We start from the raw sequence: 17,974 nt of genomic DNA, 5'->3' as shown, positions 1-17,974 counted from the left end.
AACGTCACCTTTTCCACGTTAGAGTCCACTCAGAAATTGTATCATCCTGGTCTGTACACTCTCTACTTACTCTCTGGTCATGGCTCCCTTAATGCCAAACTTGCAACTTTCAACCTTGCTGAATCACCTCTCTGTTCTTGTGGTGACCCAGAAGACTAGGAACATATTTTATACCACTGCCATCAGTACGTAGATCTTCGACAGAACCTTCTTCTCTCCACCAGTATCACTGTCCCCGGAAATGAGCCGGACTTCCTGAGCACCACAGAAAACTTTCAGTCCCTGCAAGAATTTGCTCATCATGCTTTTGATCGCCGGAGACGTCTTCTCACTCAACTACGGAATACCTCCTAGCCTTCCTAGTGGAGACCCCTGCTGGCACTGGCTTTTGGCCAGTACCAATATATATATATTTTTTTTTTCTTCAATTTTATATTTTATTTATTTACTTTTATTTTTATTTATTTATTTATTTATTTTATTTATTTATTTTTTTTCTTAATTTAATTTTATTTTATTATTACTTTTTTTTTTTTTTTTTTTACTTTTAATTTGTATTTATTTATCCATTTTTGCTGGTTCCCTGGGTTTGGGCTGCCCGATGGACAGGATTTTATTATCTAGTTTTTATTATTTTCTTAGATAGGTATATATATATATATATATATATATTTTTTTTTTTTTTTTTTTATTATTATTATTTATTTTTTTCTTATTATTTTTTTGTTTTTTTGCCTGATATTAGGGCAGTAAGAGCTGGTAAACCAGGGAGGCTGCGATACATGCGTAGTTGTGGCCTACCTCCCAGTGGTGTAGACGGACACTGAGCAGGCTTTCCAGGTGATCGCCTGCCTGGTGATAAAACGGCCAGAAACAACTAAACAACACAACAACACACACTGCACGAACATAACGTTACACACATTTCTGGCCTTTTGCAGTGCTTTCTGTAATCATCACAGTGTACGAAGGCAGAGATGAATTGATGTTCAGGTGCCATCCTACATAAGATACTATACATGTCTGCATGTCTACTTATCTGGGACAAGTTATGAGCTGTAATAATGATAAGTGGCTGGAAGTCAAGAGAAAAATAAATTTTAGATTGATAGAATTCAGGAAATATAGTCACATACTGAAGAGCAATATCCCAGTTTGTCTGAAACGTAAAATAATGAACCAATGTATACTCTCCACCATGACCTATGGAAGTGAAACTTGGGCACTCACCAAAAGAATGGAAGAGAAGCTAAGAACTACACAGCGAAGGATGGAACTAATTATATTGGGAATCTGACTGTTAGATAAAAAGAGAAACACAGGGATTAGGCAGCAAACTCAATTAAAGGATATTCTTATCAAAACTAAAGAATTAAAATGGTCTTGGGCAGGACATATAGCTCAAAGACATGATGACAGATGGACTAAGAAAATAACAGAATGGTACCCAAGAGGAGTTAGAAGAAAACCTTGAAGACAACGGCGGAGATGGATAGAAGAAATTCATGAGTTTGTGGGTAGTAAATGGATGGCCATTGCACAAAACAGAAGGAACTGGAAAGTTTCCAGAGATGCCTTCATCCTGCAGTGGATTGAAAATGGCTGATGATGATGATGAACAGGTTTAGTGATATATGAATAATTTTTTTTTTAACTGAGATTATGCCTGGGTGTATACCTCGTAGAGCAGGAAAGCATATGACACAGAGCAGTGAGAATTGCTTCAGTTGGAGAGAATTTCTGATGGCACTTCTCCTCTCTCATCAAGGACAGGTGGATGATTTGAGATTTTAAGGTGAATTTGCAACTAATGAATCATGGCCTTATCATATTGTTACACAGATTAATAGATTAACACATTGGCACTAATCACATTAAAAACAGGAGATCTGCAAACTTCCTTAACAGGTACAGATCAATGTTGAAAAAAAAATTCACATTAGGGTTAAATTTGAAAGTGTCTGCAATTCTTCCCAGACATGATAGGAGGAGTATTGATGCTATCGAGGCAGTGATAGGTGGATCAGAAAACTGCTAGCTTGGGAGGATACACAGATTAATAGATTAACAATAACCACAGGCAGAAGTGAAAGTGATTCTTGCAGTTCTTCTATTGGAATTGGCAGCAGCCTGGAAAGCAAGGTGCTGAGCTTACTAGGAGTAAGAACAGGTGCATGTATACTTGCATGTACACCGGTGCTAGAAGTATAGTATATAAATTCAATGAAATTGAAGTATTTATCAAGATATCAAAGACTGATATTGTTGGGATATCAGAGACGGTGTCACACAGATATAAGGAATGCAGAATTTGAGGGGTATAATATGTACAGAAAGAACAAAGTGTAATTGCTTAAAGTAGGCAGTCTCCAGGGTTTCCCCTATATGCCGTACAGAAAGGACGGACAGTATAGAAAGGGAGGAGTGGTTATGCTGTTAGTTAGGAAATATATAAAACCTAAGGCAGTGCACCCAGTTAACATGAGTAGCCAATGCAATGTTCAGTCAGTTTGGTGTAACATAAGCACTGGGAAAGCAAAAATGAGACTAGGAGTCTGTTATAGGCCTAATGACTCTGATGAGTACAATGAGCAACTGTACAAGTTGCAGCTGTGCCAGTAAATCAGAATGTCTTATAATTGGAGATTTTATATCCCAGATATTAACAGAAACGGTGGATTAGTCACTTTTACATTATAAAGACTTTTATGGATTTAATGGGTTGCCTACTGAACAGCAGCGTGTTCAGTAGACAACCAGAAAAAGTAAAACTCTTGATCTGATTATCAGCAGTGATTATTCATGTGTTAAGAATCTGCAGATAAAAGAACCACTGGATGGCAGCGATCACAGTGCTGATGTAAGATTTACTCAAAGATGTAACTAACATCAGGGGTAAAGGGAAGAATTTTTGCTTTCAGAAAGTTGACTACAGTGGTCTCACAGTTTTAAATTCTATACACTGGGACCAACTGATGATGTTACCAACAGCAAATTCTAAATGTAAAGCATTCAAGGAATTAATCTTAGAAGCTACTAGGCTTTTCATATCAACTAAAAAATACTGTTCAAGGTTTAGACCAAAATTAATGTTAGATGAACTTATGGCAGAGAATCTCAAAAATGCACGGGATGCATATAAATTATCAAGTGACACAGAAGCCAACGGTAGATATAAGATTGTAATCAAGTCACAATCCATCAACTCCAAATAATATGGAGGTCAGGCAAGCAATTACAAGAAATCTTTGGCAAAGGATACACAGAAAAACCGAAAAGAGCTCTTTACTTACGTAAACTCTAGAATGAAGGGGATCAATCAGGTTGATCCACTTGATATCGATGGTTTGAATGTTGATGATCCTGCTCCGGTAGCTGACAAACTGAATGAGTCACAAAACTTGGATTGGATACTATGATGTGAGCACAAAGGAATTGGATGCAAAGAATAATTTTGACATCATATACTTGGATTTTAGGAAAACTTTTGATACTGTAGTGCAAGGAAGGCTACTGTACAAATTGGAGCAGTATGGCATTAAGGACAAGGTTTCCTTAATGGGAGTGCTACAATGGATAAAAGGATGCAAAAAAGGATAAGAGTAGGAAAGACAGAGAGTGGTTATCAAAGGACATTGCTCTTCATGGACTAATGTTATTAGTGGAATCCCTAGGGTTTGGTGTTGGACCCATTGTTGTTTTTGGTATTTAGCAATGATACTGATGAAAGTATATCAGGGTTAATGTCTTAGATTGCAAGCAATATGAAGGTTGTTAATGACAGTAATGATAGTACGCTACTGCAACAGGATCTGAGTTGAGCAGATGGGCTGTGAGGTGGCAAATGAAGTTTAACATTGACAAATGTAAAGTACTGCATATGGCTAGCAGTAACCCAGAGTAATGTATCAACTGGGTGGTATTACACTCAGGGTAGTGGAGAATGGAAAAAGACCTGGGGATAATTGTGCAATCATATATAAAGTTATCTGAGCAGTGCAAAAAGACTGCAAAAGTAGCTCATAGTGTCTTGTCAATGATATACAGGAATCTTGCTAGCAGGGCTAAGGCTAAGAAGACAGAGAGTGGTAATCAATGGACACTGCTCATCGTGGACTAATGTTATTAGTGGAGTCCCTCAGGGTTCAGTATTGGGTCCTTTATTGTTTTCTGTATTTATAAATGATATTGATGATGGTATATCAGGCTTAATGTCCAAGTTTGCAGACGATACGAAGGTTGGCAGGGTTGTCAAGGACACTACTGACACTACGCTGCTGCAACAGGATTTGGAAAGGTTGAGCAGATGGGCTGAGAGGTGGCAAATGAAGTTTAACATTGACAAATGTAAAGTACTACATATGGGAAACAGCAACCCCAGAGCAACGTATCAACTCTGTGGTACTACACTGACAGTGGTAGAGAATGAAAGGGACCTGGGGGTGGTTGTGCAGGCAGATATGAAGTTCTCTGAGCAGTGCAGACGGGCTGCAAGAGTAGCTCATGGTGTATTGTCAATGATATATAGGAATTTTTCTAGCAGGGATAAGGAGGTGATTATTCCCTTGTATAAGGCAATGGTCAGGCCACACCTAGAGTACCGTATACAGGCCTGGAGGCCTCATTTCAAGAAGGATGTAGAGCTGCTGGAACGAGTACAGAGAAGGGCAACTAGATTGGTGAATGGGACAAAGGGGTGCTCTTACGAAGAAAGGCTTAAGTTTTGTGAATTACAGTGTCTGGAAACTAGGCACCAGCGAGGTGATCTGATAGAGGTGTACAAAGCCTTGAATGGTTTGAGCATGCTCAATGCTGATGGGATTCTTCCTCTTGCTCAGAATAATCACCTGAGAGGGCATAAATTCAAATTGAGGAAAGACAGATGTAGGATAGATGTGCGGAAATTTGCCTTTAGCCAGCGGGTGGTTGGTAGGTGGAACAGACTTCCATCCCTTGTCGTGGAAGTTGATAGCCTAAATAAGTTTAAGGCTCAGCTGGACAGGTATTTCGAACGAACAGAGGGGTGAAGTGGAAGTGGTTATTTTTATTTATTTATGTTACTTTTTTTTTTGGCTGATGCTGCATAAGCTTGCTTTCTTGCATCAAATGCCTCTACTAATGCTAATGCTAAGAGGGGTGATTGTCCCCTTGTATAAGGCAATGGTCAGGCCACACCTTGAGTATTTTATACAGGTCTGGTGGCCTTATTTTAGGAAAGATGTAGACCTGCTGTAACGAGTACAGAGAAGTGCGACGAGATTGGTGAATGGAACAAAGGGTTGGTGTTACCAAGAAAGTTCTGCAACAAACTGCAGCTTCGGGAGCCTAGACACTTGTGAGGTGTATAAGGCCTTGAATGGATTGAACAAGCTAAATGCTAATGGGATTCTTCCTTTTGCTCAGATTACTCACCTCAATGGGCATAAATTCAAATTGAGGAAAGATAATTGTAGAATATATGTGCAGAAATTCGCCTTTAGCCAGCAGGTAGTTGATAGTTGGAACAAACTTCCATCTGTTGTAGTGGAGGTTAGCAACTTAAATAAAGTTCAACGCAGAACTAGACAAACATTTGGAGTGAATGGAAGGGTGAAAAGGGTGTGATTTTTTTTTTTTTTTTGGCTGATCCTATATAAGCTTGCTTTCTTGCTTCATATTCCCTACTAATGCTAATGCAAACTTTCTAGCCACGACCAACAAACTGACTTAAAATAAATTTATTAAAATAAATAAATAATATCTATAAAAAATACTAAAATAGAGATAAAATAAAATAAAAGTTTTAAAAGACAATGGATAAAAGTATTAAAAGATAATAAGATAAAAGCATTAAAGTACAATAAAATATGAATAAAACTAATAAAATATACAGTTGCTTTCGAGACAAAGTGCCTCTTCATCAGCTTAGTCGGTTTATTTATCTTTATCTTTTTTTTTTTAGGAGCATTAGCAACTAAGGCCATATTGCTCTGAGGATATGCAGTGGTCATTCCCTGACTTTTCCGCATCCTCCATATTTGGTGGTCACGGGTTCGAACCCCGGCCTAATCAAGAAGCGTGTGCTACGCACTGCTGCTCCTGCCCTCCTGGCTATCAGCTTAGTCGGTGAATGGTGTACTGCAGTATATATATATAGTGGCAGAAAAAAACCTGCATCACCTTAAAAAAAGTAACATTTGTAGTGCAACATATAAGATATTGTTTAATTACAGTCATTTTGTTTGTCGCAATGCAAAGGTATTGCTTTAGATAACGCTTCTATTGCATCAGCCATTTCTATAAATACAGCATTGGAAGGGTATATACATTCATTGGTATCTTGTTTTGTGGAGGTGTAAGCATGACTCCATATGTTCAGTTAACACCAAGAAAAAAAAAAGTGTAGCTGTTGCTTTGTCCCAGAAAGGGCTTTCTACATGTGCTATTGCTGATAAAATAGGCTGCCACCAATCAACGGTATTCAGGGTGCTGAAATTAATGATTGAAACTGGTGATGTGAATAGAAGACCTGGATCAGGCTGTAAGCGTGACTACACCTTCCCAAGATCGATAATTGAAAAGGCTATGCCTTCGTAATCGCCATGCTGGATATCACTGGTGCTGGTGCTCCTGATCTAAAACTAGACTTTGAGATGGCCATTGATGTGCAAACAAGTGCATAAACTATCCATAAACGGCTTTTGGAATGTGGTCTGCATGCCAAAAAAGAAGCCTTTGTTGACTCAACAAATGATGAAGAAGCGACTTGCTTGGGCTAAAATGCATGTTCTTGGACAGAAGAGCAGTGGGACACCGTCATCTTTTCTGATGAATCGAAATTATACCTGCATAGCTCGGATGGGAAGTGATTTATTTATTTATTATTATTAGCTATATGGTGCAAGGAAGCCTAAGGCTTATGCTGCACAGCCAAAAAAAAAATTCCAGAGTTACCCTGAGAGAGAGAGAGAGAGAGAGAGAGAGAGAGAGACAAATGTAGAAGGGAATCACCAAGAAAGAGAAAAATGGTAATATCCAGCTCAGGACCCTGGGTGTGCCAAGCCCATACTCACCAGATGTGAGCCCCCTGGTGATACCACCCTGACTGCATAACACCGACTGTAAATTTCCCTGCCAGTCAGATGGTCTGGGGAGGCATAACAAGCAAGGAGTGGGGCGAATTAAGTTTATTAACGGAACAGTGAATGCAGAAACCTACACTGCTATCTTGGAGGAGTGCCTGAAACCTGTTATTAGGGGTCAAAAACTGAAATTTTCAACATGACTCAGCACCTTGCCACACATCAAAATTGGTAAGTTTTTATTCTATTTAGATTTAATGATGAGTTTGTCTTCTTGTCTCAAGGTTTAAAACATACTTACACCAATGTTTTCCCTCATTTTTCTCCCTTAAGGTGCATTCATACTTCAGAAATGCTGGCATTACAGTGTTGGACTGGCCCGGATTTGAACAGTCCACATTTGAACCCTACTGAAAATTGCTGGTACATAATGTTGTCTAAAATTGCTCAGAAGAAGCCAACAAGTAAGATTCAGCTGCAGGAGAGCATTTAAGGTTGTGATACCATGAAATTGGGCAACCGTATATTCAGAAGTTGATTAACTCTGTGCCAGATCGTTGCAAGGCTGTAATTGCAGCTCAACGAGGAACAGCAAAATATTGAGGACTTATTTTGCTGATTTATAGTACATAAATACTATTATGTTAACTTGTCATTTCAGTTTGTACACGTATATGCAATAAAATGTATGTTTGATTGTCATAATTGCTATTTGCATGATTTCTCATATTTCCATTAATTACACATTTTACCCTTTGGGAAGATATTTATGGCAATTAGGTATATCAGGTGGAGTCTTTTTATTGGATTTCATTCACAGAGATATATATATCCCATATAACAAATGCATTTCAAACATTTATGCAACCGACAATGCAGCACAAAATTATATTATTTGCACATATTATTTGCAAAATTCACGTGATGCAGTTTTTTTGTCCACCATAGTATATGTTGGTTCAACAGCAAAAGTCAGCTGGGGATGATCATGCATCATGAGTCTGGTGTCGGGAGAGCAGAATACATACACGTGATGATTGCCAGTGCTCATCACACTGCAAACAGTAGATTCCATAATGGGGTGCACATGCACTCCCCCTAGAGAAATTCACGGTACTATTACTGCTAGCTATGTGCAGTGCCTCAAGCCACGAGTGCTGGCGGTAATCACGTGAATAGTGGACGATTTCAATATCCCATCAGGATCAAGGTTGTGCTGCTCAACTCAATAATGTTCGGCCACTGCAGAGCATTCAAAATTAGCAGTCCAAAGAGCTACCTCATGTTCAGAAACCCAATCTTTTGATCTCCTGCTGGACTCACCTGTATAACACCCTCCACAATCTGGACAAGTAATGCGGTATACGGAAACCACTCCATAGGAGAGGAGGAACAGGTGTTTTCACTTTAGAAAACTTTTACCTACACTGATAGATCTTTTCCTTTAGTTTTGTCTAGTAAAGGCTTTTTCATGTTTTTGTTACTGAATTAAATTGTTTTTATTATTTAAAAAAAAGAACTGTTATTTATAAAAAAATTAGTTTTTCTGTTATTTTTGCTCCCTGCTGACACTGCTTATACAGTCAAAAAACAACCAACTTACAATAAACAAACCTGAGTTATCTTTCATGATAAGGACCAGTGACTTTAATATACTTCTTTACCCCCCCCCCTCCTCCCCCACCTCTCTCTCTCTCAATAATATAATAATAAATAACAAAGTTTCTCCTAAGTACATCAGTACATCAGAGATATATTCAGAGACTTGATTCAAATTTTTTAAGATACGTTAAGAAGAAAAACCAAAATAAAATACAATTAACACACTGATGGGAAAAATTATTGACAAGATTCTGTGCAATTGCTAGGAAGGCAGAGTAACTCAATCTATTTCAACTAACACAAATGTCATATAATGACATTATATGACATTTCTGTTAACCGAATTAATTTCTCCTTAATCAAGTTGAAAGAATTTGACTGCTTTTTTTTTATTATTTTCTTTTAATAAAGAAAATAAATAATTTCCCTCTTGTTAGACAGTAAGTAAATGTTTTTGTAATCTAAATACTAACAGTCATTAACTGCAATTTTAATAATATGATTTCTTTATTCTGGGAATATAATAAGCTAATGTATTACTTACACTGAATGTGCTCCTCTGATTAACAATCATTCCTGAAGCAGTCTACCATTTGTTCTTTCTGTTGTTTTGAGACAATAAATTACCAATAATTTATTATAGTACAAATATTGAAAAAGACTTACTGTTGTCTCCTAAAAATGTTTTATGAAATATGTAGAAGCTTGTGACTACACGGACTGTATTTGGCCTAGTGTCAAATATGAAAACAATGTAAATAGTATTTTACTGCTAAAATTCCAAATAATATAACAGAGAAATATTAAATACGTAAAGTTCTTCAGGCTAAAATTTCAGTATAATTTACATTGATATTAACACAATATTAAAACCTGGATTATTTTGAAATAACTGTAATTTATATATTATTAAAATATTTGAAAAATTCTTGAAATTACAGAATAACACAGCTAGAAATTCAGATTTTGCTAGCATCTGTTCCAAAACCTTGTAAGAAACATCCTCAATTTCATCTGTACTTTGCTGTGCAATAAGCCACTGCAAAACTTCTTCTTCATTTGAAAGGTCACCTATCAAATAATAAACTGTGTAAAAATAGTATTCATTTAAATGTATAAGATGATTAAAAACCATGCAACATATAACAGTGTTTAACTTATTTCATTTTTATCATAATATGATAATACACATTCAGAAAAGATGTCAACATGAAAATCTTTCAATCATTATTCACTTTGAACAATGGACAGAAAGAAAATTTCTTGGTATTCAGTCAAAATTTAGCCTCATTAAATTTAAAAATATGCTTCCTTATCCTTGTCTCTTCCAAAAATTAAAAACATAATCTCAGCATTCGACTGATTCAAACCTTCAAGAGCTGCCTATACAGTGAGGTAAATCAAGTCACCTTATAGAGCCAGTCTTCATGCTATGCAAACTACAGAAGTACAGCTTGTCTACAATAGTATTGCACCCCTTACATCCTGATTAATCTTGTTGCTCTTCCTTGACTTTCAGGGAATCAGTGTCTTTTTTAAGGTGCAAGCCTAAAACCTCTAAACACTACTCCAGATGTGTCTAACTAATACTTTTCAAAGGTGAAATCATCTCTTTGTTCCTAATGGTGAAGTTCCTACTTACATGGGCTATTCCTGTCTGCCTATTCCCAACACTGTGAAAACTAAAATAGAATCATAACTCCTAGGCCCTTTTTTGTCTCCTACTACCTTCAGATCACTACTGCATAGATAAGTTATCCTCAGATGCAAAACTTTGTATTTATCAGCTTTAGTAAACTGAAGCCACTTTTCTGACCAACTGAATAATTAATCTAGATCAGTCATTCTCAATCATTCTAGATCAGTGAATCTCTTAGATTCTAGATTCTCAAAAGGATGCATTTGTAGAAAAAAGCATATAATCAACATCATAAAAAATATTTATTTTTAATTTTTATAATATTATTTTTTTTATATATATACTAAAAGTTATCTTTATGGAAATAATAACAGTTTTAATGAAATCATCTGTAATGCAGTAATGCACTGTGAAACAAGCTTGTTTCATTACTCTGCACATGTGCTATAATAACACCAATGTACAAGGTATGACATACAATAATACTAGTTACAACAATTGCATTCTGATATTTGCAAGAATACTAGTTACTTGCTTTCTGGTGCGGAAAAAAAATGAAATTTTGATGTGTTTATATCAAGTATGGTTTTACATATATTGCAAAAGATGGGCTGCAAATTCCACAATGCACTGTATGCCTAAAAATGCTGAGCGACAATGCCATGTGACCCTCCCAAATGAAACAACATTTGAATTAAAACAACCCAAATCTAGCTAAAAAAAAAAAAAAAAAATTGGCAGAGTACTTTTCTGCCAAGGGAGATTCCCTGCAGCATATGAGATTGGATGGTACCGAAACAAACTTTCAGGAATCCACGAAGGCTGTGAAATAGCTTCGAATGAAATAGAATTTTTAATTGTAAAGCAAAAGAAACCTCATACCACTGGAGAAACTCTCATAAAGTCTTGATTCTGTGCCAAAATTTTACCTGGAGAAGAAATTGAGAAAAAAATACAGACTATTTCCCTGTCCTTCAAATAGGCCTCTGGGGTTGGGTATATTCATACTATGATTTTTAGCATTTCTCACCAACCATTGAAGTAAAAACGAAAACCAAAATCTTAAAAAGCTTTATATTTAAATTTACAGTAGATCAAACAAAATAAATGTGATTATACAAATAAAATGTTACTGATAACAAAATACTGAATTAAGATAGAATAAAACAAATGTAGTTTACAGTGAATGTACAAACAAAATGATAATAAAATACTGAATTAAAATGCAATAAAATATACTAGATTAAAAGCACTAAAATAACTGAAGCTTTCAAAGGCTTCTACCTTCTTTCTCAACAGTGCACTTCTATTCTGCGGTGCCTCATTAAATATCAGCAGGTTCACGGTGCATCTCACTTAAACGTGTACTGTTCCTGTACATGTTGGAACTGGAAGCGGCTCGGGAGCGTTCCAGGCGAAAATGTTCATCCCCTCCAAGGATTACCGCCTCAAAGAGGGGATGAATGCGTGTACCCCTGTCTCTATTTATATTATTCCCAATAGAACTAATTCTTAGGCTCTCGAGCCACTTGCGGTCCCAAAATCTATGCGCCCGATCAGTGATGACTGCTTCGTCCGGGGAGATATGATGTTGCTTCTCCCAAAAATGTTCAGCTACAGCAGATTTACCATAATCCGCATTTCTTATCACATTTGTGTGCTCCCCCAGACGATGCCTCAAAGATCGTCTGGGGGAGCACACAAACGCGATAAGAAATGCGGATTATGGTAAATCTGCCGTAGCTGAACATTTTTGGGAGAAGCAACATCATATCTCCCCGGACGAAGCAGTCATCACTGATCGGGCGCATAGATTTTGGGACCGCAAGTGGCTCGAGAGCCTAAGAATTAGTTCTATTGGGAATAATATAAATAGAGACAGGGGTACACGCATTCATCCCCTCTTTGAGGCGGTAATCCTTGGAGGGGATGAACGTTTTCGCCTGGAACGCTCCCGAGCCGCTTCCAGTTCCAACATGTACAGGAACAGTACACGTTTAAGTGAGATGCACCGTGAACCTGCTGGTATTTAATGAGGCACCGCAGAATAGAAGTGCACTGTTGAGAAAGAAGGTAGAAGCCTTTGAAAGCTTCAGTTATTTTAGTGCTTTTAATCTAGTATATTTTATTGCATTTTAATTCAGTATTTTATTATCATTTTATTTGTACATTCACTGTAAACTACATTTGTTTTATTCTATCTTAATTCAGTATTTTGTTATCAGTAACATTTTATTTGTATAATCACATTTATTTTGTTTGATCTACTGTAAATTTAAATATAAAGCTTTTTAAGATTTGGTTTTCGTTTTTACTTCAATGGTTGGTGAGAAACGCTAAAGATCATAGTATTTCCCTGTCTGATTCTACAGTTATGCACTTAATTGATGAATTATCTGGGATTACAAACTTCAAATTCTGCAAAAGATCAAATCATCACCTTTTCTTGCTATTAGCTATGAGGAATCTATCAAGGTGGATATGCACACTTATATGTTATGCATGACATGTAACTCACAATACTGTGGAAGAAGAAATGTTATTTTCTCGTACCTTGGAAACCACCATTAAAGCTGATGATATCTTTGAAGCTATTTCAAAATTCTTCAAAACAAATAAGCTTATTGGGAAAAATTGAGTGGAGTGTGCACTGATGGGGCACCAGTATAATGCTAAGCTCATGATCAGGGTTTTTGGCAAAAATTAGAGAAAAACTCATCTGTTTTCTGGACGCACTGCATCATTCACCATCAAGTATTGGTTTCTAAAACTCTGCCCAGCAATATGTGTGAAGATCTCAACCTCTGCATCAAAGAAGTGAATTATGTGAAAAAAAGTGAATTAAACTCAAGATTTTCTTTGTGTTTTGTAAAGATCTGAATGCAAACCACAAAGCTCTTCTGTTCTATACTCAGGTTCATTGGTTATCAAAGGAAATATGCTTGGTTTATGAGCTGAAAGAAGCAATCACCCTACTTTTGGAATATCTCTGCTGTTTTCAAGGAAAAGCAAATGTCTTTGTTAACAAGGCAAAGACAAATACCACCATCATGGCTGATTTTGATGGTATTGCAGACATTTATTGCAAAATTTAATTATGGATTCAGCACGTTGATGCTAAAAATGTCGCTTTGTTTTCTCAACTTTATGAAACTCTCAAAGGCAAGTTACTTGAAAATGATTTCAAAGAAAAATTAAATCCACTTAGTTTGTCTTCAGAAGAAATTCAGATGATATTTTCCTGATATCATGATTACTGAAAATTCTATTTTGAAACTTCTGAGGAATCATTTTCTCACTGATGTTCAACCTCTGCCAGAAGATATCTGGAAGGAGTTTTTGGAACTCAGGTTCGATTCAGATGCCAAAGATAACAAAAAAAAATGCAATGGAGAATTTTTGGGATCTCCCTATCTACAACAAAACAAGTAAACAGGCTTTGCATGTGAAGCTGGTTTTTCTGCACTTCTGACTATAAACACAAAGCAGCGCAACAAACTTGGCACTGAAAGTGACCTATATTGTGCTTTATCTTCAACAGCATCCAATGTAGAATAGCATATCGCAAACAAGCATGCCCATTGCTCACATTAATAACAATATGTATGTTTGGAATATTTAAATATGAAATAACATATTTAATAATTTTCTATAAAACTAAAATGCATTAAGGGCTTATGCTTCAGGCTGCAAGAGAATGCTAGGGTACCTACCCACCCACCGAAGAAGGGCCAAATAGCCCTGAAACGTTGCATTCTGGGTGGTGGTATCTGCTGAGAATAAATAACAACAATCTTCTCCTTTTGGTGAAGCATTACTTATTTGAAGTAGTGCAATATCATGGCAACTCGCTGTGAAGGTATTCACAATATGAGATAACTTAAACGATATTGCCTTTGCAAAAAATTTGCTAATTCAGAGTTTAGCTGAGTACTAATATGATGCATTTGCAATAACTTGTACGTAGTCTAATTTTCTATATTAAATATGAAATGACATATTGGCTAAGGTAAAGAAAACCAACACAAGAACGACGAGAAATGTCGGATAACTTACACAAGAAAATTTGTTTCCCCAACACCGGACTCTAGCGCTGCTTGCTCGGTAAACAGACAGTAGGTGCTATCGGTCTGAAGCCAAATTCGAGAAGGATATATTATTATTATTATTAGCTATATGGTGCAATGAAGCCTTAGGCTTATGCTGCACCAGCCAAAAAAAAAAAAAAAAAAAATTCCCCAGTTACCCTGAGAGAGAGAGAGAGAGAGAGAGAAGTAAAAGGGAATCACCAAGAAAGGGAAGAATGATGATATCCAGCTCAGGACCCTGGGTGTGCCAAACCCATACTCACCAGATGTGAGCCCCTGGGGTTGATTGACAGGTAGGCGTGGCAAACGATGAAATGATTGGTGTTGAGCGTGACAAACAACAAGCTACTGTGAAGTCATTGAGTGGCATTATGTGTATTTATGAGTAAAGAACGGTGCATAATAGTTTTGTGATGAACCGTAAACAGGTAATAGCAACGATGAATCTTTTAAACATGGAAGAAATTTGTAAGAAAAATAAAATGCTGGTTGATTTTTTGATGAAAACTAAATTAATAAAAGTTTCATTCCGTTCATTTTATGTTCTTCATTATGTTTTTTTCAAATTATTAAAAGTGGACTTTTGGAGTTCATGAGTGTTTTTACTATATTGTTGATTTAGGTTTGGTTACGAAAAAAGGAAAATGGTTTCTTTATTTTTCATTATATTTTGCAATCTGACCTTAAATGGTAAATTAGGAAATAATAGAAAAGATTTCCTTATATTTTGCCCTTAAACATTAGTTTAGGAAATAATAGGAAAAGAAAGAAACATTCTTTATATATATATATATATATATATATGAGAATAAAGGTCGAACGGAACGGTGATCACTATCACGGTAAACAAATAAGGGCGCTGAGATAATAGTAAGAATTAATAACATTTTAAACTGTTACTTCCTGTAATACATGTTAGATACAAGTCATAGTAGTAGTGGCATGTGATGCAAGAAAGCGTGTATGAGCTTATGCAGCATCAGCCAAAAAAAAAAAAAAAAGAAAGAAAATCACACGATTTTCTTTCTTTTTTTTGCCTGTCCAGTTCCTCCTTAAATTTATTTAACCTATCAACTTCCACAATGACAGATGGAAGTTTGTTCCAGCAATTAACCACCCACTGGCTAAAGACCAATTTCCACACATCTATTCTACATCTGTTTTTTCTTAATTTGAATTTATGTCCCCTTAGTGGAAGGATCCCACTAAGGGGACATAAATGGAAGTGGAAGGATCCCACCAGAATTCAGCGTGCTCAACCCATTTAAGGCCTTATACACCTCAAGGTGGGCAGGAGCGGGAGTGCAGTAGCACACGCTCTTTGAGTAGACTGGGGTTCAAGCCCCTGACTGCTGAATACGGTCGATCTGCCAACCCGCATTGGACCAGCGTGGCAGATTATGGTCCATTTCCCTCAACATGAATTGTTGAGGAGGCTTCCATCCTGCAGTGGGTTGATAATGGCAACACTTTACTTTTTTACACCTCAATCAGATCACCGCGCAGGTGCCTAGTCTCCAGCCACTGCAATTTGCAGAACTTAAGCCTCTCTTGGTAAGAGGATCCCTTCATTCCCCTCACCAATCTTGTCGCCCTTCTCTGTACACGCTCAAGCAAATCTACATCCTTCCTAAAATGAGGCCTCCAGACCTGTATGCAGTACTCAAGGCATGGCCTGACCATTGCCTTATACAAAGAGACAATCACATCCTTTTCCCATGTCCTAGTCTTGCTTACACTACCAGGAATGGCTTTCTATTTTCCATAGTACAGGCAATGGAACTACACGCTGTAATTACGGTTTACAGATTGATTCGCACCTCTTTATATCAGTAGCCTTGCCTTATTAGCCTATATTTCTTCTTATCAATAGCTTTGCCTTATTAGCCTATATTTCTTCTTATCAATAGCTTTGCCTTATTAGCCTACATTTCCTACTTCATATTGTTATATTCGCCACATTATCTTATATTTTCCCTCTTGAAATCAACCCATCACACTTCTTTATATTGGCACCATTGCCTCTTTAACCTGATTTCTTCATATCAGGAACCTTGCTCTATAGGCTTATATTTCCTTAATTTACCGTATTTCTCCATGTATAAGATGCACCTTTTTTTGAAAAATTTGGGGTCTAAAAATTGGGTGCTTCTTATACAGTGGTTGTAGTTTTTTTTACTTTGCATTTCCCGCTTTTCGCGCTTGTTGTCTTTGCGCTCATTGTTTCGCACTTGTTACCAGTATATTAGGTTATGTTTTGCTACGTTTTGCCCAGAAATGGCTCAGAAAAGATTTTCGTACAGTGCTGAATTCAAGTTAAAAGTGATCCAGTTTGCAAAAGTGAATGGAAATCATGCTGATGAACGTAAGTTTGGTCCTCCTCCAACTGACAAAACAATCTGAGACTGGCTACGGGAAGAAGAAACCCTACTGAAAACGCCACAGCAGAAGAAGAAGGCCATGAGAGGCAAGTCAACAAAATGGCCTGATTTAGAGAGGGATTTGAAGATGTGGATTGAAGAACAAAGGGCAATTGGAATTCCTGTATCCAAAAAGACGGTTCAGCATGAGGAAAGAAGAATTGCTGATGAAAAAGAAGTTACTGATTTCAAAGGAGAACACAATTGGTGCTTCAGGTTCATGAAACGGAATGGACTAAGCATGCGTACATGCACCAGACTTGCCCAAAAGATGCATGAAAGCTATGAGCAGAAGGTCCTTGAATTTCATCGTTTTGTCATTCAATGTCGGAAGACACATCAGTTTGAATTGGGACTGATTGCAAATATGGACGAAGTCCCCCTTCAATTTGATATCCTAAGTAACAGAACTGTTGATAAGAAAGGGGTGAAAACTATAACTGTGAAGACAATGGACATGAAAAGAGCCATTATACAGTTGTTCTAGCTTGCTGTGCCGACGGAACCAAGCTGCCTCCTATGCTGATTTTCAAACGTAAAACAATGCCAAAAGAAGACATTCCTCGAGGAGTGATTGTCCACGTTCATGACAAGGTTTGGATGGATCAGGATGGGATGAAGATTTGGTTTGAGAAAGTTTGGAGCAGGATACCAAATGGGCTCTTACGCAAACCTGCCCTATTGGTTGTTGTTTGTTTGTTTGTTTGTTTTGTTTGTTATTTGGTTTTTAGGAGCATTAGCAACTAAGGCCATATTGCTATGGGATATGCGGTGGTCATTCCCTGACCTTTCCGCATCCTCCATATTTGGAGGTGACGGGCTCGAACCCCGGTCTAATCAAGAAGCGTGTGCTATGCACTGCTGCTCCTACCCACCTGGCTACAGAGGCACTGCCCTATTGGTGCTTGTTCAGTTCAAGGCACACATAACAAAAAACACAAAGAAGATTGCTGCAGAGCAAAAAACAAAACTTGCCGTCATACCTGGAGGCTTGACATCCCAGCTCCAACCACTTGATGTCAGCATTAACAAACCCTTCAAAGCTGCCGTGAGAGACGAATGGAACCAATGGATGAAGTCGTCTGGGGACAATTTGACACCAGCAGGAAGAGTGAAGAAACCAACTATAGGCGAAGTTTGTACCTGAGTGAAAAGATCCTGGGA

The 17,974-nt window shown here is 37.2% G+C and overlaps 1 protein-coding gene across 1 annotated transcript in view; it reads right to left on the bottom strand.

Annotated features, from left to right (window-relative positions):
* The window catches only part of LOC150081560 (uncharacterized), a 710,435-nt gene that overhangs the window by 413,502 nt on the left and 278,959 nt on the right, over positions 1-17,974 (bottom strand). The window contains exon 11 of the mRNA XM_090380128.1: positions 9,603-9,734. Within this exon, the coding sequence (XP_090236254.1) occupies positions 9,603-9,734 (132 nt within the window). The remainder of the gene's footprint in view (positions 1-9,602; positions 9,735-17,974) is intronic.

This window comes from Mastigoproctus giganteus, chromosome 8 (genome assembly GCF_048544385.1).
Source record: "Mastigoproctus giganteus isolate SK-2022 chromosome 8, ASM4854438v1, whole genome shotgun sequence".
In the NCBI taxonomy this organism is placed as follows: domain Eukaryota; kingdom Metazoa; phylum Arthropoda; class Arachnida; order Uropygi; family Thelyphonidae; genus Mastigoproctus; species Mastigoproctus giganteus.
The sequence above is the reverse complement of the archived record's forward strand: the minus strand, read 5'-3'. Positions and strand labels throughout refer to the sequence as shown.